Source organism: Mustela lutreola, chromosome 2 (genome assembly GCF_030435805.1).
Source record: "Mustela lutreola isolate mMusLut2 chromosome 2, mMusLut2.pri, whole genome shotgun sequence".
NCBI classification, from domain to species: domain Eukaryota; kingdom Metazoa; phylum Chordata; class Mammalia; order Carnivora; family Mustelidae; genus Mustela; species Mustela lutreola.
This window is the reverse complement of record NC_081291.1, coordinates 1,080,438-1,101,809: the sequence shown is the minus strand read 5'-3', so window position 1 is coordinate 1,101,809 and position 21,372 is coordinate 1,080,438. Positions and strand designations below refer to the sequence as shown.

Genomic DNA, 21,372 nt, shown 5'->3' with positions numbered 1-21,372 from the left:
TGTCACCTTCAGGAAGGGCCCTGGGGTCCTGCTGCTCGCTGGGTGGACATGCCCTGGGCTGGAACCTCATGGGCTTCCTCCATCAGCTTCCCCAGCCCTGCGCGCGGCACTGCACCTGTGCATAGCAGGGGCTTTGCTAGACGGTACAGGATGAGTGGGTGCAAGCCCGGGCACACGGCTGGGACCTGTGATCACCTGCGCGTCTCTCCCGTGCTCCCAGCCCCACTCCGGCCCCATCCAACCTTGGCCAGGTCACCGGAGGCCCCGCTCCTAACTGCCAGCTCATTGGTACCCTGGCCCTGCTGTGCGAGGCCCCGCCCACTGACCCTCCCCAGCCTGCCCCTACCTTGGCACCCCTCAACTTGCAAAGCCCCAGCCCTGGATCTGGGCCCGCCCCTCCTCTGGGCCGCACCATTGCAGAGACCGCCCCAGCCTCCACCTCTGACCGGCGCCCCCTACCCTGGTCCTCTAGGTGAGGCTCCGCCCCCGAACAGGCCGCTCTCGGCGAGACTCCACCCTGCCTTGCCCCGGCCCCGCCCCTTGGGCCCGAAAAACTTAGCAAGTCCCCGCCCCGAGGACCACCCATGCTCCGCCCAGGACCCGCCCAGCTTGAGAAGCCACACCCCCGCCCTCCCGGGGCCGCCCCGCCCCCGCCCCTTGGGGCCCGCCCATTTGCCAAGCCCGGGGCCCAGGCGGCTCTGGCCCCGCCCAACTCCACAAGGCCCCACCCCCCCAGGACCATCCCGGCCCCGCCCGGATCCCGCCCAGCTTGACAAGGCCCCACCCCCAGGGTCATCCCGGCCCCGCCCAGTTCTGGAAGGCCCCGCCCCCAGGCCGTCCTGGGCCCGCCCCTCGGTCGCGCCCGCGCCGCCCGTTTCAGGCCGGTTGGCACCGGGCTAACAGCTGCGCCGCGTCCACCGCCCTGGCCACCCGCGGACCGCCCGCCCAGGCCCGCGCAGGTGAGCGGCGGCGCCCCCGCTGCTGTGCGTCCCCGGGTGCCCGCGCACCCTCTCTGGCCTCCGCCCAGCCTGGAGGTGTGAGGTCGCGGCGGCCGCGGCGGGGCGTCGCCGGAGGTTCGCGAGGGGCGGAGTCCAGTGGGGGTGCCGCAGCGCCCGGGGTGCTGTGGACTCAGGTCTCCCGTCCAGGGAGTGTCCAGCGCCTGGGCCACCGCCGCTGCGGGATGCTCGAGTCTTCTGGTGAGCGGAGGGTGGGAAGGCAGGGGGCAGCCAGCCCGGGGGGCAAGGGGCGAGTTCCTGCCCCCGCATGACCTTGGAGGGCATTCTGGCCACCTATGCATTTCTGCGGCCCACCTGAACCCCGCTGGGCCTCCCCGCCTGTGGGTCCCGCTGGGCTAAGCCTCGCTCACTCTGGACCTCACTGTTCCTCATCTGGAGAATGGGCACCCGCCTGGCTCAGGCTCCTGGGAGCCAGGGAGCTGGCTCAGAGCCAGGTCCTCCCCCGCGGGGCCTGGGGACGCTGTTGACTCAGATGCCAGCGGTCTCTGCCCTGAACATTTCTGAATTTAGTAGGCAGCCCAGACAGGGAGAGAAGCAGAGGAGAGAGGGGGCATCAGCCCTGGGATGGGGGACGCTCTAGGCAGAGGGGGAGCCCCAAGGAGCCGTCTGAACAAGCGGGGTCGGTCTGAGAAGTATGAGCTGAGACCAGAAGGGTGAGGAGGCCCCGGCCAGGCTGCCCTGCTGAGCTACCTACTCCTGGTGGAAGAAACAGCCGGCAAAGGCTCGGGTGGGGGGTGCCGAGAGCTGGGTGGGTGGGTGGGGTCACTCGGGGAGCTGCTGAGGGTCCCCTGGTTAGACTCAAGTTCCTGGCATGGGAGGGCAAGAATCCAGCGTGAAGTGGGTGGCGGCAGCATTCCAGGCTCCGTGAAAGGCATGGTGTGTGCCCCCATCTCCCCCATCACGGTCAGCTGTCCCAAGACCACGGTCAGACCCTCTGCGTAGCTCAGCCCTCATAGACACGCTTCCAGATCCAACATGGGACCCTGGGGCCGCGGAGTCAGTCGGCAAATGGAGCAGCGCCCAAGTGGGCTGGGCATGTGGGGAGCGGGGGTTGGGGCGGGAGGGGGTGGCAGGACAGCCTGGGAGGGGTGGGTGTGGGCGCACCAGGACGGGCGGCGGGGCCTCCTAAGGGCCGGGCTCTAGTGCCCGCTCGGGGGCTGCTGGATGTGAGGCTGTTGCAGGTATGGGGGTCAGCCTGGGCCCCACTGGACCTGAGGATACCCGGAGAAGGACACAGCCAGGGGCTGGGACTTGAGGGCCCTGCGGTGGGACAGCTGGTGGTCATGGGAAGGGGCAGTTTAGAGGGTCCGGTCTCAGGCCTGGAGTTCTGGGAGGGCAGAGAATGGGGCAGTGGTCCAGCTCGTCCGGCAAGGGCTGGGCCCCTGGTGTGACCTTGGTCTCTCTCCCCACAGCCCCACCAGCATGGGCAGTCTCGCCTACCGAGAGGACTTGGAGGAGGAGAACTCAGGTGCGCGTCCTGGGTCTGGGGGAGTGGGGAGGGGCTCCACAGAGCTTAGTGGCCGAGGTGGGGGACTGAGGAGGCCCCCCACACCGACACAACAGACCCAGCGTGGGGCTCTCCTCGGGTTACAGATGGTCGCACACCTGACGACTGAAACCTAGGGCCGCAGCCCGCCACCTGGGAGCCCCTCACTGGGCCTCCGTCTACCCCTTCTGCAGAAGGAGCGGGTGTGAAGGGGTCTCCCGGAGCCTGTTCTCATAGCCTAGGGATTGGCCCAGGGTGTGGGGCCGGGGCCCGATCCTCGGAAACCGGCTGGCGTCTGGCAAGCTTCCTGGAGGAGGGAGCAAGTCCTGCTTGTTTACCGGCTCCCTGGCCGCGCGGAGTGTGCCCCGTGCCGGGAGCCCTGGGGGCCCATTATCCGTCCCCTGGGGTGTCGTCAGCCTGTGTTTGTCTGAGGCCTCGCCCCCCGCGCTGCTCCCTCTGGCTTCAGCGTTCACCTGGGAGGTGAAAGCCAACAGCAGGGCCTACAACAACCAGTTCAAGAAGAGCTTCCTGTGTTGGCAGAGGCAGAAGCATAAGGTGCGCGCCCCGGCCCTCGGCTCCCGCCCTCCCCCGTGGCACCCCGCACCCCCACTCCGAGCCTTGTGCCGGGGTCGCTGTCCCTGGCCGCCTCCGCCCCGCCCCAGCTGGAGTTAACAGGAGTTACTCAGAACCCTCGGAAGGGCAGTGCGTCAGTGGGGCTCTACCCTGAGCTCCTTGTGTGCGTCTCACTCTGGGCAACCCCAAGGACGTGGCTCCCGCCCTGGGTCTTCACACCCGGTGGGGCTCAGAGACTCCGGCTGCAGCCTTGGGCGCTCAGTAAACTCGGGGTCAGGACCTTGTGTTCAGCAGCTGCAGGGTCGAGGCTGGGGCGGCCAAGGGGCGGGCGGGGTAGGTGGGGGTCCCCGGCCTGGGCGGCAATGCTGTGCTGGCTCCCGTTCCAGAGCAATGTCATCAACACGGCCAAGTACAACGTCTTCTCCTTCTTGCCTTTGAACCTGTATGAGCAGTTCTGCCGCATCTCCAACCTCTACTTCCTTCTCATCATCATCCTCCAGGTGGGGTGGGGTGGGGGCAGCCCTCAGGGTCAGCCCTGGCTCACCCTGCCTCCTCTGGGGAGCCGCCCCTGACCACCCTTGCCCCAGGGTTCTGGAGACCCAGGGCGGGTTAACTGTACTGTTGCCTGTGGCTAGTGAGTCCATGTCCGGTGCCCCACACTCACCGCTGGGGCCCTACCACCCGGCCCGGGGCCTGGCACAGAGGAGGGGCTCTATGTATGTTGAATGATGACGGGTGCCTGCGTGGCTCCTTCTGGTCCAAGGGGGCCACGTCCCCCGCCCCCATGGACAGCGGACCTCTTGGCCGCAGCCTTCCTAGTCAACCCCAGAAGGCAAGGAGGAAGCAGGGGTCCAGTGCATGTTCTCAGAACCTGCTGGGCGACTTCCCACTGCCGGGGTGGTCCCGGCGAGGGGGATTGGTTTCCAGCTGGGTCCTCTCCCTCTCTCAGAGGGTAGCCTGTATCCAGAGCACCCTGACCCTCACCAGGGTCATCTCCTTTTGTTCTGAGTAAAGATGCAATAAAAGCTCATTGAGCACCTACTGGGTGCAGGTCCTGTGCTAGGCATCGGGGACCTGGCAGTGGCTTCAGCACCTGGGGACTGGGGGTGACGTCACAGCACGTGGTGGGCGCCAGGGGTGGGGACAGGGACCGCCCAGCCAGGCTGGTCTGTGGGCAGCTGGACACGGAGGGGAAGGACCGCTCTGGGGAGCACTCAGGGCCGGGAGAAGGGCCAGAGGGGCCAGAGGTGGTCGTCCTGGCCCTGGCTGAGGTGGTCAGCAAATGGACCCGGGGCCCGGGTTGAGAGGCTGGCTGTGCTGGGTGTGAGGGCAGGGGAGACGGTCCGGGTGGCGCCGGGGGGACGGCCTGGCATGACCCCCCTCCACGGCAGGGCTTCCCTGAGATCTCCACGCTGCCCTGGTTCACTCTTTTTGCCCCACTCGTGTGCCTCCTTGTCATCCGGGCCACCCGCGACTTGGTGGACGACATCGTGAGTGTGGCTGGGGGCGCGCGGCGCATGGGGGGGCAGGTGGGGGCGGGGGCGGGCACTCCCGCGGGCAGAGGGTGGGGGGCAGAATCCGCTTCCTGCTCTGGCCAGGGGCCGCCTGTGTGGGTGGCTTCTCTGCACGTGGGCCCTTACCGGGCGGCCGGGGGCAGGGGTGGTAGGGAGGGGTTGGGGCCGTCCCTCTGACCCGGCCCTTGTCAGCCCAGGGGCGACACAGGAGCGACAGGCTCATCAACAACAGGCCCTGCCAGATCCTGGTGGGGAAGAGGTGAGGCCCCGCGGCCCGGTGGAGGGTGGCTGGACGGTGGGGGCGGCCAGTGGCTTCCAGCGCTGGGGGGGTGCACGACAGGGAGGAGCCGCTGGCAGAACGCCTGGAAGCTTCGGCTCCTGGACGTCCTGCTCGAGTCCAGTGGTGCCTTCTCTGTGGCTTCTCAGCCCCAACTTCCCTGGCAGCTCCTGTCCCCCAAGCCTGGGTGGGCCCGGCAGTAGGGGTGGAGGCTGAGGGTCTGAAGGGGTGCGGTGCGGGGGAGGCCTGAGAGGGACCTGGGAGTGGGGGGTCAGGGCCGCCTGGCCATCCGGGAGGACCGAGGCCTGCTGGAGCCAAGACCTCTCTGAGCGGGGGGCGGTGGAGTCTGGGCGTGGGAGCCCCGCCCCTGCGCACCTGCCGCCACCCCCACCTCCGCAGCTTCCTGTGGAAGAAATGGGCGAACCTGTGTGTGGGAGACGTGGTCTGTCTGCACAGAGACAACATCGTCCCGGTGAGCTGGCGGCTGGGCCGGGGCAGGGGCGGCGTCCGGCTCCTTTTCCTCCTGCCCCCCCCGCCCCCCGGCAGCTCTGTTTGCCTCATTCCCCCGCCCCGCGCCAGGCCGACCTGCTCCTGCTGGCCAGCACGGAGCCCAGCAGTCTGTGCTACGTGGAGACCGCAGACATCGACGGGTGAGCAGGGGTCACCGCAGGGGTTGGGGGCTCCGGGGGCGAGACGGGCCCCGGTGGCCGGGGAGTCGGCACCGCACGCCTGCTTGGGCCTGCTGGTCGCTTGCCCCGTGAGCATGTGTGGGGCACCTGCAAGCCAGCGGGGCCGGCAAGCAGCCGCCTTCGCACCGACGTCCCCGGGGCCCTCGCGTGCTCCGCGTGCCGCCTCGGCGCACGGAGAAGCAGCGAGGCCCTGCTCTCCGGGCCCGGCACCCACTAGGGGCTTAGCGAGACCCCCGCCTTCTGCCCGCTCCGCGTCTCATCTCCAGGGAGACCAACTTGAAGTTCCGGCAGGCCCCGCTGGTCACCCACCTCCAGCTGACCAGTGTGAGGAGCATGGCTTCCTTCCGAGGTGAGCGGCCACAGACCCATCCGCCCCTCCCGGGCCTCCGCCTGCCCCCTATGCAGTGGGTGCCCAAGTTCCCCACCTTGCTGGGTTTCGGGGATGTTGGGGGCCGGAGCAGCCTTCAAGAGGCGGGCTCGCCCCGGGCTGGTGTCGCGGCCCCGCCATCAGCGCGAGCACGGGGCGTTTCCCGTGGTGACGGCACGAGGGTGGCGTTGGTCGGGCTTATGACCGCACGTTCGGCTGCTGATGCGAAAAGGCAGCCGGTGGACATGGGCTAAAGACGTGCGTGTGGGTGGGAAGGGCCCACGGGACAGGGCGTCCTGGGCGTGTCTCCTTTGCTGCCTGGAAAGCAGGACCTTTCATCCCTGGGGGTACCGTTAGGGTTCGTCACACCCCAGCAAGGGGCGACTTTCCTTATCCCCGGCTTGCCGGAAAGGCACGGTGCTCTGACGGGTCACGGAGCAGAAGCTGGGTCTTGAGCTCATGGCCAGTCGGTCACCGCATCTGGGAAAAGCCTTGCTTGTGTGGAGGGCGGCTGCCCCCGTCCCTCCCTCTGGGCCTCCACCTGCCCCAGCCGCCCCAGGGGGGTCCTGCGAGGCATGGCCCAGCTTTCAGAGCGGGGAGACCGGGTTCAGAGAGGTGAGGGGGTCCCAGGCTTGCCCCTTGGCTCCCCTGCCCCCCGCCAGGCCCGCCAGTGGACAGCTCCCGTCTCCATTCAGGACCAGCTCCGGCTCTAGTCCTGGAGCAGGCCTGTGGCCCCCCCGCTTTCTCCTGCCGGGGTCCCAGGCCACCGCTCATTGTCATTTTCCCCTGCCCTGGGCCATCCTTTGACCCTCAGTTTATTTTCTCAAACACAAGTGGGGCTGGAAGCCCCGGTCTCTGGGCGGTGGGGACAGAACGGCCCTCTCCCACTACCTAGAACACTCTGCGGGACCCCCTTTGTCCCCTGTGGTTTCAGGGTGCTGGATGGAGGTGTCCTCTCCTTCTCCCCCTCCAGGTTTACTGAGCGGATGTTGTAGGCCGGGGGCTGGGCTGGGTTCTGGGGACCCCAACGTGACCAGGACGAGGCCGGTGCCCCCTCCCCCTCTCCCTCCCTCTCCCCCCCTCTCCCCCTCCCCCTCCCGGAGCTCACAGACGTCAGTGGGGCCCGCCCCAGAGTGACGTCTCGTGACATCCCAGGGTGCTACCCATGAGCAAGGGGGCTCCAAGGGGAGGGCTTCTGCGAGGGGGTGTGAGTCCTGTGGGGGCGGCGTGGGGCAGGGCCGGGCCCGTGAGGGTGGCTAGAGCGGGAGGGCCGCCGGGCCACGCCGAGCCTCGGCTCCCTGCCCCCCCGCTGCCCCCAGGCAAGGTGGTGTGTGAAGAGCCCAGCAGCCGCCTGCACCACTTTGTGGGGTGCCTGGACTGGGACGGCAGAAAGCACCCCCTGGACAGCGGCAACATACTTCTGCGCGGCTGCAGGGTTCGCAACACGGACACCTGCTACGGGATGGTCATCTATGCGGGTACGGCCCCCGGCGGGGCCCGAAGCACCGGCAGGAGGTCGCACGGCCCGGCCCGGGTCCCTGCGGCGTAGCAGGGGCTGAGGCGGCCGGCGCCCTTGCCGTGGCTGAAGACGGGAGGGGTGTGCCCCGGACGGACGTGGGGGCGGCTGGAGAGAAAGAGGTCGGGCGGCCCGGCGGGCGGGGCTGAGTGGACGCTGACCTCGCAGGCTTTGACACCAAGATCATGAAGAACTGTGGCAGGATCCGCCTGAAGAGAACCAAGATCGACCGGCTGGTGAACCGGCTGGTGGTGCTGGTGAGCCTGCGGCCGGCGGGGGTGCGGACCCGCGGCCCGATCCCGGCCCGGGGCTGTGGACCGGAGCCTTCCCGGAAGAGAAGGGCCAAGCAGGAGTGTCCTTGGGAAGGAAATGCTGATGGCGATGTTTTCCAGGCCTGCAGGAGGTCGCGATAGTCTTGCCTCCCTCCTCTGACAGCAGACGGCCCTTTTTCCTTAATTATCTCTTTTGAAGTTAACTGAAGAAATCAGGGCGCCTGGGGGGCTTGGTCAGGGAACTTTCTGCCTTCGGCTCCAGTCATGATCCCGGGATCCCGAGATCGAGCCCCGCATCAGGCTCTGTTCAGCTGGGAGCCTGCTTCCTCCTCTCTCTGCCTCTCCCCCTGCTTATGTTTCCTGTCTCACTCTCTCTCTCAAATAAATAAATAAAGTCTTTTTTTAAAAAAGACTTTATTTATTTATTTGATAGACAGAGATCACAAGCAGCCGGAGAGGCAGGTAGAGAGAGAGGAGGAAGCAGGCTCCCCACCGAGCAGAGAGCCCGATGCGGGGCTTGATCCCAGGACCCTGAGATCATGACCTGAGCCGAAGGCAGAGGCTTTAACCCACTGAGCCACGCAGGCGCCCAATAAATAAAATCTTTAGAAGAAAAATGAAACCACAGCCACAGGGTCAGATGAGAGCCGCCCAGCGGACCCCTCTCTGCCCCCCGCCCTCCGGGCCCCTCTGCTGGGCCCGCAGGCAGGGCTGGCTGGGGAGGGGGCCGTCCCCCTGCTGGTGGGTCTCCGGGGGGACCCGTGAGCTGCCCGGGGCTCCACCACCCCCCTCCGTCCCTCCCTGCAGATCTTCGTCTCCCTGGTGCTGGTCTCCATGGCCCTGAGCTTGGGCTTCTGGTTCAAGGTGACGGAGTTCAAGGCCAGGCACTACTACGTGTCCTCCCGGTACCTGTACAGCGTGGCCGCAGAGACCTTCTTCATCTTCTGGGGCTTCCTCATCCTGCTGAGTGTCATGGTGCCCATGGCCATGTTCATCATGTGGGTCCGGCCGCCGCCCCCGCACCCCCCGCCCGCCGGCATGGGGGCTGGAGCGTGACCCCGCGTGCCTTGCAGGGTCGAGTTCATCTACCTGGGGAACAGCATGTTCATCAACTGGGACGTGGAGATGTACTACGCCCCGCAGGACCAGCCCGCCAGGGCCCGCAGCACCAGCCTCAATGACCAGCTGGGCCAGGTGCAGTACGTCTTCTCGGACAAGACCGGCACGCTCACCCAGAACATCATGACCTTCAAGAAATGCTGCATCGGGGGCATCACCTATGGTGGGTGCCCCCGCCCCCGCGCCGGGACGGGGCTCCGCTCTGGGTCTTCGCGGCCAGAGCTGGTGCGGACGGTCACGGGCTGCTCCAGGGGTCCCACGAGGTCCGAGTCTTCCCTGGGCTCTGGGAACAGGAGCGTCGTTCTCAGCTCACAGACCGCGGGGACCGTGCCAGGCGGGGCTCATCTGTCCTCTCTGGAAACCAGGGCCCGGGGGTGGCACTGGGGAGGTGACAGAGGACCCGCCCGGGTGGTCCATGGGAGACAGAGCTAGAAACCGCACCCCACCTTCAGCCTGGGCCCGAGGGGCGAGAGGGAGCAGCGGGGTCGGCCGTGGGCAGTATCTACCCCCTGCTAGGTCTTCAGATGTTTCTAGAAGGGCCGCGGACCCAGGTTTTCATGTGGAACCGCCCAGTTTTTCCAAATCAGCAGCCGAGTCCAAGTTGTGAGGAGAGACCACGGAGGGCCCTCCGTGCAGCTGTGTGCTCCGGCTGCCCTCTGGGATCCCCAGAAACTGTGGCTGTGTCTTGGCCTCCTTCATACAGAAGGCAGAGCAGAGGCTGGGGGTCCTTGGTGGCTTGGAGTGTGGGGTCCAGAGCCTCAGGCCCAGCTTGTCCGCTGTATCTGGTGGCCCCAGGAAGCCTGACTATGAGGCTGGGGGCTGTGGGGTCCCCGTGGATCTGGGGGAGCTGAGGCCTGACGAGGGGGTCTTTCCCCAGGCCCCGATGAAGAGGAGGACACCCCACATAAGGTGAGCCCTGGCCGCCGGGTCACGCGGGGGTGGGAGGTGCAGCGGTGGAGGCAGGGATGCGCCCAGAGCCCACGCACCGCGCTCCGGCTCCGCAGGAGAACCCCTACCTCTGGAACGAATTTGCTGATGGGAAGTTGCTTTACCAAAACGCTGCGCTCCTGGGCGCCGTCCGGGACAACGAGGACAAGACGGTGCGCGAGTTCTGGCGCCTGCTGGCCATCTGCCACACCGTGATGGTGCAGGAGGAGGACCGTGAGTGCGCCCGCCCGCTCCCCCGGCCCACTCCCCCGGCCTGAGAGATGGCCCGGCCCCACCGCCAGGCCCCCTTCCCCTGTCTTCGGGATCGCGGGGTGTCCAGGCTGTGACTTGAGAGCTGTGCTTGCTGTCCATGGTCACATGAGCCCGGGAGACGTCTGTGACCGCCTTCTGGGCCCCGCGCTCTGGAGACACCGGCGGGACCCGCTGTAGGGGTGGCGGGTCCTGGTGGAGGGCAGGCTCCCGGGGATGGCGCCCTGCCCAGCGCGTGGTTCCCTCCCTGACCAGGCCAGCTGGTGTACCAGGCGGCATCCCCTGACGAGGAGGCACTGGTCACGGCGGCCCGGAACTTCGGGTACGTGTTCGTGGCACGCACGCAGGACAGCATCACGGTGTTGGAGCTGGGGGAGAAGCGGGTGTACAAAGTTCTGGCCATGATGGACTTCAACAGCATACGCAAGCGCATGTCCGTGCTGGGTGAGTGCCGGCGCCCCGGGGGCGGCGGGCCACAGGGGAGAGCGTGTGGCAGCCGGGCCTCTCCCTCTGCAGTCCGCAGCCCCGAGGGCTCCATCTACCTCTACACCAAAGGCGCTGACGTGGTTATCTTTGAGCGCTTGCACAAGAGAGGCGTGAAAGAGTGGGCCACGGAGGAGGCCTTGGCTGTGAGTCCCCGTGGGAGGAGGGGCTGTGGGGGGGCGTGAGGGGACAAGAACAGAGGAGGAGAGTGTGTAGAGGAATGGAAAGTACCCTTGCTGGCCGTGTACAGTTGTCCAGGTTGCACACTTCCCAACCTTCCCCCAGTGTGAGCGTGCACATGTAGGCCTGCACACACACGGACTGGGAAGGACCTGAACTCTCAGTTCTATCTGTCCAGGGGGGACATGTTTTTCTAAGTCACACAAGGACACCCTGTGGTTGGGTTTTAGACTGGACACTGCCTCCCTTCTCCTAGCCAAGGCTGGGGTCCAAGACATGCGCAGCTCTCCTTGCCTCGAGGCTTTTGCTCCATGGGTGATGACCAAACTCCACCGCCCAGCCGATGAGGCTCTGCCTGTTGCCTGCTGCTCTCTCTAGCCTGGTATCTCCTTGCCCCCAGGGGGTTTCCCAGGACCCCGGTTTCTGGCTTACAGTTTTTCCCCTTGCTCAGATGATACCTCAGGACCTTTGCACACCTAACCCCTCTGCTTAGAATGCCTTCCTCCACTCTGTGGCTCAGGATCTTCTAGTCCTCAAGTCTCAGACGTGATTACCTCCAGGGGGATTTTCCTGCCCCAGTCCTAACAAGGCTGACCTGTCACGTCAGGTTTCCTCTCTCTGGCCCTGACCCTGTAGGGCTCCCTAAGGGCTTTGCTAGGTCTGCGGCATCACCTGGTGCAGGGGCCAGTGGGGGTGTTTATGGAAAGAACGTCATGTGTCCCTCCGCTGGGGGCTTCCCACAGAGCCCTGTCTGCTGGGAGTGGGGGGCAGTGTGGAGCTCTGCTGGGGGAGGGAGTTGGGGGGGCCTCTGATCTCTGACTCCAAGCCGGGGAAGCACATGCAGAACAGTGACGCCCTCGCACCGCTGCCTTGTGATGTGCGGGGAGCCCCTGTCGTGCCCCAGCCGGCCTCTCAGACCCACTTCTAGTCAAGAACAAATGCCCACTGGGGCAGAAAGCCTGGGGCGGGGGGTGGGTGTCCAGACACTCCTAAGCAGGGAGGGAGGGCCTGGGGCTGACCGAGGCGGGGGGCAGGGAGGGTCTTAGGAATGTTCAGAAGTTGCTGTAGGAGGCGAAGGGAGGTGCTCCCAGCACGGGAGAGGGAAGGGGCAGTGCGCAGGCCAGTGGAGCGGAGCGTGGGGGGCGGTTTGGGGGAGAAGGGTGGTGACGGGGCGGTGCCGGCCCCCGGCCCCCAGTCCTTCGCTGAGCAGACGCTGCGGACCCTGTGCCTGGCCTACAAGCAGGTAGGGGAGGACGCGTACGAGGAGTGGCGCCAGCGGCACCAGGAGGCCAGCGTCCTGCTGCAGAACCGGGCCCACGCGCTGCACCAGGTGTACGAGGACATGGAGCAGGACCTCCAGGTGCGCGGGGCGTGGGCGGCCGGGCGGCGCCCCCTCCTCTGCCGGGGGCCGGGTTCCCGCTCAGGCTGCCCCCACCCCCCAGCTGCTGGGAGCCACGGCCATTGAGGACAAACTGCAGGACGGCGTCTGTGACACCATCAAGTGCCTCAAGCAGGGGAACATCAAAGTGTGGGTACTCACGGGGGATAAGCAAGGTGGGTCCCAGGGCGGCCCGGCCCCGCGCAGAGAGGGGGGCCTGGTGGGCAGGAGCTCCTCTCCTGACCGGAGCGCCCCCGACAGCCTGTCCCACAGCCGGGCCCAGCCCGGCCCCCCACCTCATCCGGGGAAGGGAGAAAGGGGAACTGTTCAAAGTGCCGGGGTCCCCCTGTCCCGCCGGGAGGCCCTGCACTGTGCGGAGCCCTCCTGCGCGTTTGGCCTCCATGCCTCACCCCCTTGGGCCGGGCAGGGCTCCGAGAACTCGGGGCACGCTGGAGGTTGCGCAGGGCTCGGGTCCTGAGAGCCCCGGATCCCCTACTCTCCCCTGCGGGTTCTTTGGGGCCCGCTGGGCGTGCGCGCGGCCAGGCGGCGTCAGGGCTCTCGTGGGCACTGGACGTGGTGCAGACGGACAAAATAGTCAAAAGATGTCAGTTCGCGGCCGTGGTCCTATAAAGACAAACATAGCCAAGCTGCTGCTGCTTTTTTTCCTTCTAATTTTAAAAGAAATTAAACCATCTTTGTGGGTTCCAAGAAGTGCCGGGGGCCTAGGCATGCCCCATCCAGTGACAGCTTGGCCCTGGCCCCCAGGATCCCGCCGGAGGACCGGAGTGGGGGCCCCTTTGCTCCTAGCTGCGGCCAAACCATCAGGGCCGGCGGCCGTTGGCGGCCCGAGTCCGTGCCTCCCTCTGAGCCAGTCCTCAAGGGGGGCCTGGGCAGGGGCATGATGGGGTGGGGGCTGGGTCTCCACCGCAGGGTGGGCGTGGCCGGCGAGCGGGGCCCAGTGGTGCTGAGCCAGGCTGGTTTGCAGAGACCGCGGTGAACATCGGGTTTGCCTGCCAGCTCCTCTCAGAGAACATGCTCATCCTGGAGGAGAAGGAGATCCTGTAAGACAAGGGGCTGGGCCAGGGCAGAAGCGGGGCTCCCGGGGTCTGCAGGCCGCCCTCAGCCTTGCCTGGCTGGACTCCCAGAGGGGGAGACCCAGGCCCAGCGGGAAGGGGGCGCAGGGAAGCCTGCGCCCGCCGCGTGGCTGAGCCCAGCTGGGCCCCTGCAGCCGCATCCTGGAGGCCTACTGGGAGACCGACAACAGCGCGCCGCGCGGCAAAGGCCGTCGGAAGCACCTGTTCCTGCCACGCGTCAAAGTGGCCATGGTCATCAGCGGGGAGTTACTGGTCAGTGTCCGCTCGGGGCCGCCGGCAGAGCCCCCGGGACTGGGGAGGGGGCCGGCAGGAGCCGCCGAGAGGCGGTTCTCGGAGGGTCACCGTCTGGCCTGGGAGGAGGGCCCGTGTGGGGCGCCCCCGGAGCGGAGGGGTGCGCGGAGAGTGATGAGCCCCCTGCATGCCCCCTCCATGGCCAGGACCAGCTCCTGCTGTCCCTGCGCAAGGAGCCCCGGGCGCTGGTCCACAATGTGAACGAAGACGGGGATGCGTCGTGGCAGGAACCGGACGCGCAGACGGAGGACGTCCAGCAGGACCGACGCCTGTCCCTGATGTGGCGGATCCTCGGCGTCCAGCTGAGGGCCACGGTCACGCCGCAGGTCACGGGCTCCAGCAGCAGCACCAGCGAGAGCCCCGAGGTGCGGCGGGAGCGGGCCTTCGTGGAGCTGGCGTCCCAGTGCCAGGCGGTCATCTGCTGCCGGGTGACGCCCAAGCAGAAGGCTTCGATTGTGGCGCTGGTCAAGAAATACCAGCGCGTGGTGACCCTGGCCATCGGGGACGGCGCCAACGACATCAACATGATCAAGAGTGGGTGGGGGGGGGTCAGGGGGGGTCGGGGCGGCGGGGGGTTGGGGCGGTTGGCTGGGGTCGGGGTGGCCGGCGGGGGTGGCGGGGGTCGGGGCGGCCGGGGGGGGGTGGGGGCGGCCGGCGGGGGGTCGGGGCGGCCGGGGGGGTCGGGGCGGCGGGGGGGGGGTGGGGGCAGCCGGGGTGGCGGGGGTCGGGGCGGCCGGCCGGGGCTGGCGGAAGGCTAACCAGCCGCATGTCCCCGCAGCCGCGGACATCGGCGTGGGGCTGGCGGGGCAGGAGGGCCTGCAGGCCGTGCAGAACAGCGACTACGTGCTGGCCCAGTTCTGCTTCCTGAAGCGGCTGCTGCTGGTGCACGGGCGCTGGTCCTACATGCGGGTCTGCAAGTTCCTGCGCTATTTCATCTACAAGACGGCGGCCAGCATGATGGTGCAGATCTGGTTCTCCTTCTACAACGGCTTCTCTGCCCAGGTGTGCTTTGTGTAGGCCCCGCCGGGGCAGCGGCCACACGCCCCCTCTGGGCCCAGCGTTTGCAGGGGTCTTGGCAAATTGGAGCTTTGAAGTGGGGGCAGGGCAGATGCCCCCGTGTCTATCCGTCTAGGGGACCCAAGGGGAGAGCTGGGGCCCCGGAGAACAGTGTGGGGGCTGGGCCGCTGACTGTGAGGCTCTAGGCGGTATCAGGTGAACAAGACAGGTGCCCTCTGGAGCTCTACGAGGCTCTCTGGCACGGATTCGCCCTGCATGAAGGGACGTGTCTTCGAAGGGCCAGCTGAGAGGGGGTGAGCTCCCCGTCACTGAAACCCAGGGGTTTGGGGGGCTTCACAGGCGCACCCTGCATAAAGATGTATTGTCTGTTCCTTTTACTGTTTTACTTATAGGTATTTTTCAGATGTTTCTATGAGTGGCATTCTTTTCTTAATTTGTTTTTGGGATTGTTCCTTGCCGGTGTCTAGAAACAGGAGTGAGGTTTTGATTTTCGGTCTGTGCCCGGCAGCTTTGCTGAATCGGGTTACTGCCTTTCATAAACTTCTGGGGACCCTTTTGGGACTTCTCTACATATAGAATTACGTCCTCTGCAAACACAGATAGTTTTCCTTCTTCCTTTTCTAGTTAAATAGCAATTATTTCTTTTTCTTACCTAATTGCTCTGGCGACGACTTCCAGTGCAGTGAGGAAAGCAGGATCTTTGCCCGGCGTTGAGCTGTTGTTTCTCACATTTGTTAACGGGAAGGACTGCCGCTTACTCTTCTCTTTATTTTCCAATGTCGATTTCTATCAGTGTAGACGCATGGCTGTTTCTCCTACTGCATCCGTTGTGGCTCCGATCGTCCCTGATTTGTCGCTTTGACATGTGCCTGCTCTTTTCCGAGTACAGCCCCGCTTTCAGGGGCCATGGGAGGCCCCACACTCCTGCTGCATTTCCCATAGGGAGACCTGGGTCCTGGTGGTCAGACCCCAGACTCGACGTGCCGGGTGCGCTTGCTGGGACTGGCCGCTTCTGGACTGCGCGGTCGGCAGGAGCTGCTAGTGCACGGGTGTCGCCCCCGTGGAGACACACACCTGTCCCGTGTCTTCTCCGTGTCTGTCTGTCCTCTCTGTGTGTGTACTTTGAACACTGCGAGCCCCCGGCCGTCCGTCTGATTCCGGGCCCGAGGGACAAGGCCCAGCCTAGCCTTTCCCATGGACTCACTGCGGGTTCTTTTCTCCAACAGTGAGGAACTTGGTTCTCGTAAATTTTCTTGTTTTTACTTACTTGTTCCAAACCAGAAGGCCCATCAGGGGTTTCCAGAGCTCGTGTTCTGGTAACCGGATCGGCTTTGTCGTCGGAAGGCCTCTTCCACACCGGGTTCCCCCAACCCTAAAATGACCCGAAAACCCCACATCGTCTAGCCAACCCGCCCCCCCCCCCCCATATTTCTACACTGGAGCCAGCCCATTAAAACAAGGACCCAAAGGTGCAGTTTTGCAATAGTTAGACCCTGCTTTTCCACTCTGCCTCTCACCTTCCCGTCTTCATCCGGCCTCAGACAGCCCAGCCCTGGTCCAACACCAGCCTTCCTTGTAGCTCCGCTTCCCTGTGCGCCTGGAAGCCTCCCCAGGGGTCCAGCTGGTTTGGGTGGTGCCCTCGGGTAAAGCCTTGCTCCTCTCCCCTGGCTGACCGCGCTCCATGTCCTCTCTGCCAGCCTCTGTACGAAGGCTGGTTCCTCGCCCTCTTCAACCTGTTGTACAGCGCGCTCCCCATCCTCTACATCGGGCTCTTCGAGCAGGTGAGCAGCGCCTTGTCTCCTCCTTCCCCGGAGATGCTCCCGTGTCCGTCCTGAGGGCCTGGTGCGGGAATGGGGCTGCGCCCCTCTCCCCACCTGGTCCCAAGAGCCCGCCACTTCCCCCCCGCCCCACCCACCCCCAGGACGTGAGTGCCGAGCAGAGCCTGGAGCTGCCCGAGCTGTACATCGCCGGCCAGAAGGACGAGCTCTTTAACTACTGGGTCTTTCTCCAGGCCCTTGCCCACGGCACGGTCACCTCCCTGGTCAACTTCTTCGTGCCCCTGTGGGTCAGCCACGACTCGGCCGGGCCCGTCAGCTTCAGCGACTATCAGTCTTTCGCTGTGGTCGTGGCCATGTCGGGCCTGCTGTCCATCACCATGGAGGTAGGCAGGACCCCAGCCGGTCCAGCCCCAGGGGGGCCTCAGATGCGAGCCACTGAGGAGTGCCCGCTCAGTGACCCTACCGGGGGGGCCTTAGCAGGTGCCATCCGTGGCCCCGGGGCACCTCCATGGAGCCCTGCCCCGACCCGCCCCTCCTGCCCCTTCAGGTCGTACTCGCCATCAGATACTGGACGGCGCTGTCCGTGCTCGCCGTCTTCCTCAGTCTCCTCTTCTACGTGCTTGCGACTTCGCTCAGCCAGAGCCTCTGGCTCTTCCAGATCTCCCCCAAGACCTTCCCGTTTCTGTGTGAGCCCCCAGCAGGGGACGGGGTGGCAGGCCCTGGAGACGGGTACATCCCCGTCTGTGCACCGCCGTGCCCCTCTCCGAGCTTCTGTGTTCTCACGGGGCACGCAGTGGTGCCGTGGAGGGGGTTCGGTGCCTTCTAGGAGTTGGCACAGAGGTGTCCTGGGGGCAGAGGGAGAGGGGGCAGGCGGGCTGTCAGCAGGAGGGGGCACACGACAGGCTCTGGCGAGGCTCCACCCGGGGCTGGGCTGTGACCCTGACCTGTTGCCAGATGCTGACCGCAACGTGCTGTCCCGGCCCTCCATCCTGCTGGTCGTTCTGCTGAATGTGTCCCTGAACACCCTGCCCACACTGGCCCTGCGCGTCATTTGCCAGGCCCTCAAGAAGGCGGGCCCCAAGGTGAGGGGGCGGGGGTCCCCTCAGCCAGAGCCTGTGCTGGGAGCCATAACTCCAAGACAAGGGGCTGGGAGTGGGAGGGATGGAGACCCAGGCACACGCCCAGGACCCTCGGGGCACCAATAACAAGACCCACCCCCAGAGGATGGGGGTTTGGGGGTCCAGGTGACTGAGCAACTTGGAAATGGTTTAGGGAAGAGAAGGGACATAGAAGTGCCCCAGAGGAAAACCCCCAGATCTAGAAGGGCGGGTTGCAGCTGCGATGGGCCCTAGAATTGGCTGGAAAAACGGACCCAGACGTGGCCAGAACCTGCCATCCTCTGCCCGGGGGACTGGCCACGTGGCTGCCCCAGGCGCCCCTGTCTTGGCTTTGCCACCAGAGGGCACCCCAGGCCGCTGGCGGCCGGTCGGGGTTCGGTCCCAGGGAAGGACACGGGGTGCACCGCGGTCAGTCTCAGGGCTCTCCGGGTAGGGAAGGGTCAGTCGGTGGCGGCCACGGAAGGGCTGTGAGTGGCACGGGCTGCGGGCAGGTGCCCCGAGAGCGGGGGCAGCCGGTGACCTCGGGCTCCGTTCCGCAGGAGCGGGAGGAGGCCCCCAGCGAGGAGGTCGCGGCGGTGGAGCCCGGGCCCTACCCGCAGCGGGGGTCGCGCGGCCGCCGCTCCAGCTACGCCTTCTCCCACCGCGAGGGCTACGCGGACCTCATCACGCAGGGCACCAGCCTGCGCAAGGCGCCCGCGCTCGGCGGAGACGTGCTGGGGGCGCGCGCGGGGACCCCCGAGCCAGAGCCGGGCGCCAGGGAGTCGCTCCGGCCGCGCGCGAACACGTGGGCCCCGGGGAGGAGGCGGCCGCCGCCCCAGGACCCGGCGTCCGCGGAGGACGCGCCGAGCCCGGGCGCCCCCGAGGCCCGGCCGTCCGGGTCCCGCCGGGAGCCGCCGCCCGCGGGCCAGGAGGACAGGGAGGCCCCGTGGAAGGCCCCGTTCGCGTCCTGGAGGAGCTGGTCCTCCGGCTGGCGGCAGCGGCTGCAGGGCCCCAGGCGGCGCGCGGCGTCCCTCCCCGGCCGGAGCCCCGCGCCCGCCGCGCGCCCGCCGCCCCCCGGAGGCCCGCGCGCGCCCGCGGAGTCCGTCCCCCCCGGGGACGACGCTGTCCTCGCTGTAGCGGCCGCGGGAGCCCCGGCACCGGCCACCCGCGCGCGCGGCCCTCCCCGAACGCCGGGCTCTGCGCCCCGCGCTCGCCAATAAAGCGGGGCGCGCCGCCCCTTGGCCTGCTCTCGGCTCCGCGTGTTCCTGAACCGGGACCGGCCGCGGCTTGGGGCCCCAAACACCGCCGTCTGGTGACCCGATGGGGCCTCGCAGGGGGAGCCCCGCCCCCACCCCAGCCTTTCTTGGGCGGGCAGGGGAGGCCCTCCAGGGCACCGGTCAGGTCCAGCTCTGGCCCGCGCAACCTCGTCCCCACCAGGCTGCCCCCACCCCCTCCCGCCCGGTCCCCCGCTTCCCCCAAAGCCCCACCCTCCGCCCCAGGCCCACTCCCACCCCCCACCCTCCGCGCACCGCCCCCTCCCCCCTTCCGCCAGCACACAAGCCCAGGTGACTGAGTAGAAAATAATTTATTGGAGAAAAACGGAACAACAAATCCAGCACAGCAATGGTTAACAATGACGATGATAGAGATATATTTTTTAACTTTTCAGCCTGTCACCTGAGGGTGGGAGGGAGAGGGCTTCTGCGCCCTCTAGCATTCGGGGGGACTTTGCATGACCCGGACTTTGTGTCTCCCCAGAAAACAGCCCTAGTGTCCAGAACTGATGAAACACTCAGGGCCACACGGCGCCTTGGTCTTCCCTCACCTGGGCTGCAGAGTATCCACCCAAGGACCAGCCCTTGGGGGGAGCCCAGGGATCTGGCGGGTTGGCGTGGCTCACACTGCTTTGGTTTCAGGAGTGGAGCGGCCGAATCCGGGCCAATGATGGGCTGGGTGTGGGGGCAGGTCCTGGAACATGCCCCCCTCTGCCCCCCCCCCATCTGGGGCCTCCTTCCTTCAGGGCCAGGGCCTCCCTTCCACACCCCGACCCCCGTTCCTGGGGCCTGCGGGAGCTCAGCAGCAGGGACACCGCCCGGAGCCCCCGTTGATGGGCACTTGGGGAGCTCTCTGTTCTCTGGGGTCCTGCCCCCCACACCCCAGGCCAGACAGGGGAGCTCCCTTCCAGCCCAGGGCCAGGGAGGCTGACGGTGTGGGTGGCGCTTGGCTGGGTGCCTGTGGGGGCGGGGGGGGGTTGGGGGTGTCTCAGGAGGGCCCTCCTGACCTGGGGGAAGTTGGGGCACACCCTAGCCCCACCACCCTGGGCGACAAGACTCGAATTGGCTGATTGTCTCTCTCCTCTGAACAAGACACTTGGGAATTCATGCTCTCATGAAACCAGCTGGGGTGGGGTCGGGGGTCCGAGGTGGCAGCGACACCCACTTGCACCCAAGACCGGGAGCAGGAGGCCCTCGATCTCCCACCCGGTCGGCACAGGCGGGAGGCGCAGGGACACCGGGAGGTGCAGACCGGGCTCTGGGTACCGGGCCCTGCGGCCTCCTCCATCTTCCTGGCCACCCAAGGCCCCGTCCCCCTCCCGCCGCCGGACCTTAGAAAGGGGGGAAGGAACACGGCTCGGCGAGAAGGAGCACCGACCGAACTCAGGCACGAAACACAGCCATGCGACACGGAACCTGGGCTCTGACCTGGCCCGCCCCACCCCCCGCCCGCCTAGCACATTAGTCATGCATCAAATCAAATTCCATTGTCCTTTTTTTTTTGGATTTTTTCTTACTTTTTTTCTTAAATTACATTTGAACACAGAACACATAGAATAATAAATACTCTTATTAGACATGACTCCAAAAAACAAGGGACAGAACACGCCAGAGAACAGAAAGGTACACTCTCTCTCTTCCTGTCTTTCCTAAAGGACTCGTTTGAGTAAGAAATCTGTAAACGCCGGTCTGCGCTCTGCCTCTCGCTCCGCTGCCTTGCCCTTGGCCTCTGACACAGGGGGCTCTCACTGCCCTGACATTCAATGTGTCTCCCACGGAACTCCTCAAAGAAATGACATACCATCGTCTGCAAAATTATAATTTAACGGTATAAAGCTTCAAGTCACGTATTCCAAAAACTAGCTAAGGATTTTTTTTTTTTAATCACATAAACTATACATTAAATATTTTGAGGTATTTCAGAGAAAATTGTCAAAGGCTCGAAGGAGCTGTGCTGGAGGTGTCAGTCCCTGCGTGGAGAACGGTCTTTGGTATGTGACAACCAGCTGGGTGGGGGGGGGCAGTGGGGGGAGATGGGGGGGTTAAGGGCCCCTGGGGGGGGGGCTGGAGCTGGTGTGTGTGTGTGTGTGTGTGTTTGAAAGGGACCCCGGAATCCGGGAATGCGGCTGTGACTCTGGCTGGTGGGGCTTGACCCCATCTGCCCACAGGTCACCATAACTAGAAAGTTCCACAACCAGATCGGTCCCAAGCCAATTCCTAACTATCCAGCATGGGACAGAGTGGAGATCTCTGGCCTCTGACCCTTGGACCTCAAATGCTGGGGAGAGCAAGGGACTTACCCAGCAGGGGGTGTCCCCAAAGCCCCGCCCCTGCAAGCGGGCACTCAGTCCAGTGGGGCCAGGTGACCCTGGGAGGCGGAAGGAAGGGGTCCAGCCAGCCGGGCTCCTGCGCCCAGCAAGGACAGCAGAGTGTGTGAGTGAGTGTGTGTGTGTGTGAGCTGGGGTGGGGGCTGGTTGCTGAGCGGGAACAGGGACTCTTAGGACTCTGTCCCAACACCCAAAGGTTCTAGAAGCATCACTCAGATCAGCTGCTTAGGAAGCTGGGAGAACAGCGAGTTGATAAGGACAAGAGAACATTCCACACGCATCTTTGGTTCCAGAAAAAGGCACTCATCGACCTCAGTATCCTCTCTCCCTCTCTCTCTCTCTCTCTCTGCAGGGCAGGGCGGCGCCCCTGGTCGCGGGCGAGGGAACTCAGCCTCCAGCACAGGTCCTGGGGGGAAATCTTTGGTAT

The 21,372-nt window shown here is 65.9% G+C and overlaps 1 protein-coding gene across 7 annotated transcripts; it reads left to right on the top strand.

Moving 5' to 3' along the window:
* Nucleotides 1-811: 811 nt before the first annotated feature.
* Nucleotides 812-18,582, top strand: ATP8B3 (ATPase phospholipid transporting 8B3). Of its 7 annotated transcripts, none has more exons than XM_059159300.1 (28): nt 812-959; nt 2,429-2,484; nt 2,919-3,057; nt 3,462-3,575; nt 4,467-4,565; nt 4,787-4,848; nt 5,266-5,338; nt 5,446-5,516; nt 5,822-5,904; nt 7,242-7,400; nt 7,607-7,695; nt 8,518-8,708; nt 8,784-8,992; nt 9,707-9,738; nt 9,834-9,990; nt 10,282-10,470; nt 10,543-10,655; nt 11,885-12,049; nt 12,132-12,243; nt 13,053-13,128; nt 13,296-13,413; nt 13,599-13,986; nt 14,231-14,454; nt 16,167-16,250; nt 16,391-16,630; nt 16,795-16,933; nt 17,202-17,329; nt 17,905-18,582. In XM_059159300.1, exons 9-28 carry the CDS (start codon nt 5,889-5,891, stop codon nt 18,562-18,564), a joined length of 3,489 nt encoding a protein of 1,162 aa, XP_059015283.1. In that variant the 5' UTR covers nt 812-959; nt 2,429-2,484; nt 2,919-3,057; nt 3,462-3,575; nt 4,467-4,565; nt 4,787-4,848; nt 5,266-5,338; nt 5,446-5,516; nt 5,822-5,888; the 3' UTR covers nt 18,565-18,582. The 7 variants fall into 7 exon arrangements, with proteins under 7 accessions (XP_059015283.1, XP_059015281.1, XP_059015280.1 ...); XM_059159298.1 differs by having other exon boundaries at nt 824-959; nt 2,969-3,057; nt 8,575-8,708; XM_059159297.1 differs by having other exon boundaries at nt 824-959; nt 2,969-3,057; nt 11,933-12,049.
* The last annotated feature ends 2,790 nt before the right edge of the window (nt 18,583-21,372 follow it).

Excerpts from the sequence above, each read along its gene's own strand:
- ATP8B3 (XM_059159294.1), top strand. The coding sequence starts at position 2,439 with ATGGGCAGTCTCGCCTACCGAGAGGACTTGGAGGAGGAGAACTCAG. Across the intron at positions 7,696-8,517 it reads TGAACCGGCTGGTGGTGCTG|ATCTTCGTCTCCCTGGTGCT; the intron begins GTGAGCCTGCGG and ends CCCTCCCTGCAG. Across the intron at positions 8,709-8,783 it reads CCCATGGCCATGTTCATCAT|GGTCGAGTTCATCTACCTGG; the intron begins GTGGGTCCGGCC and ends CGTGCCTTGCAG.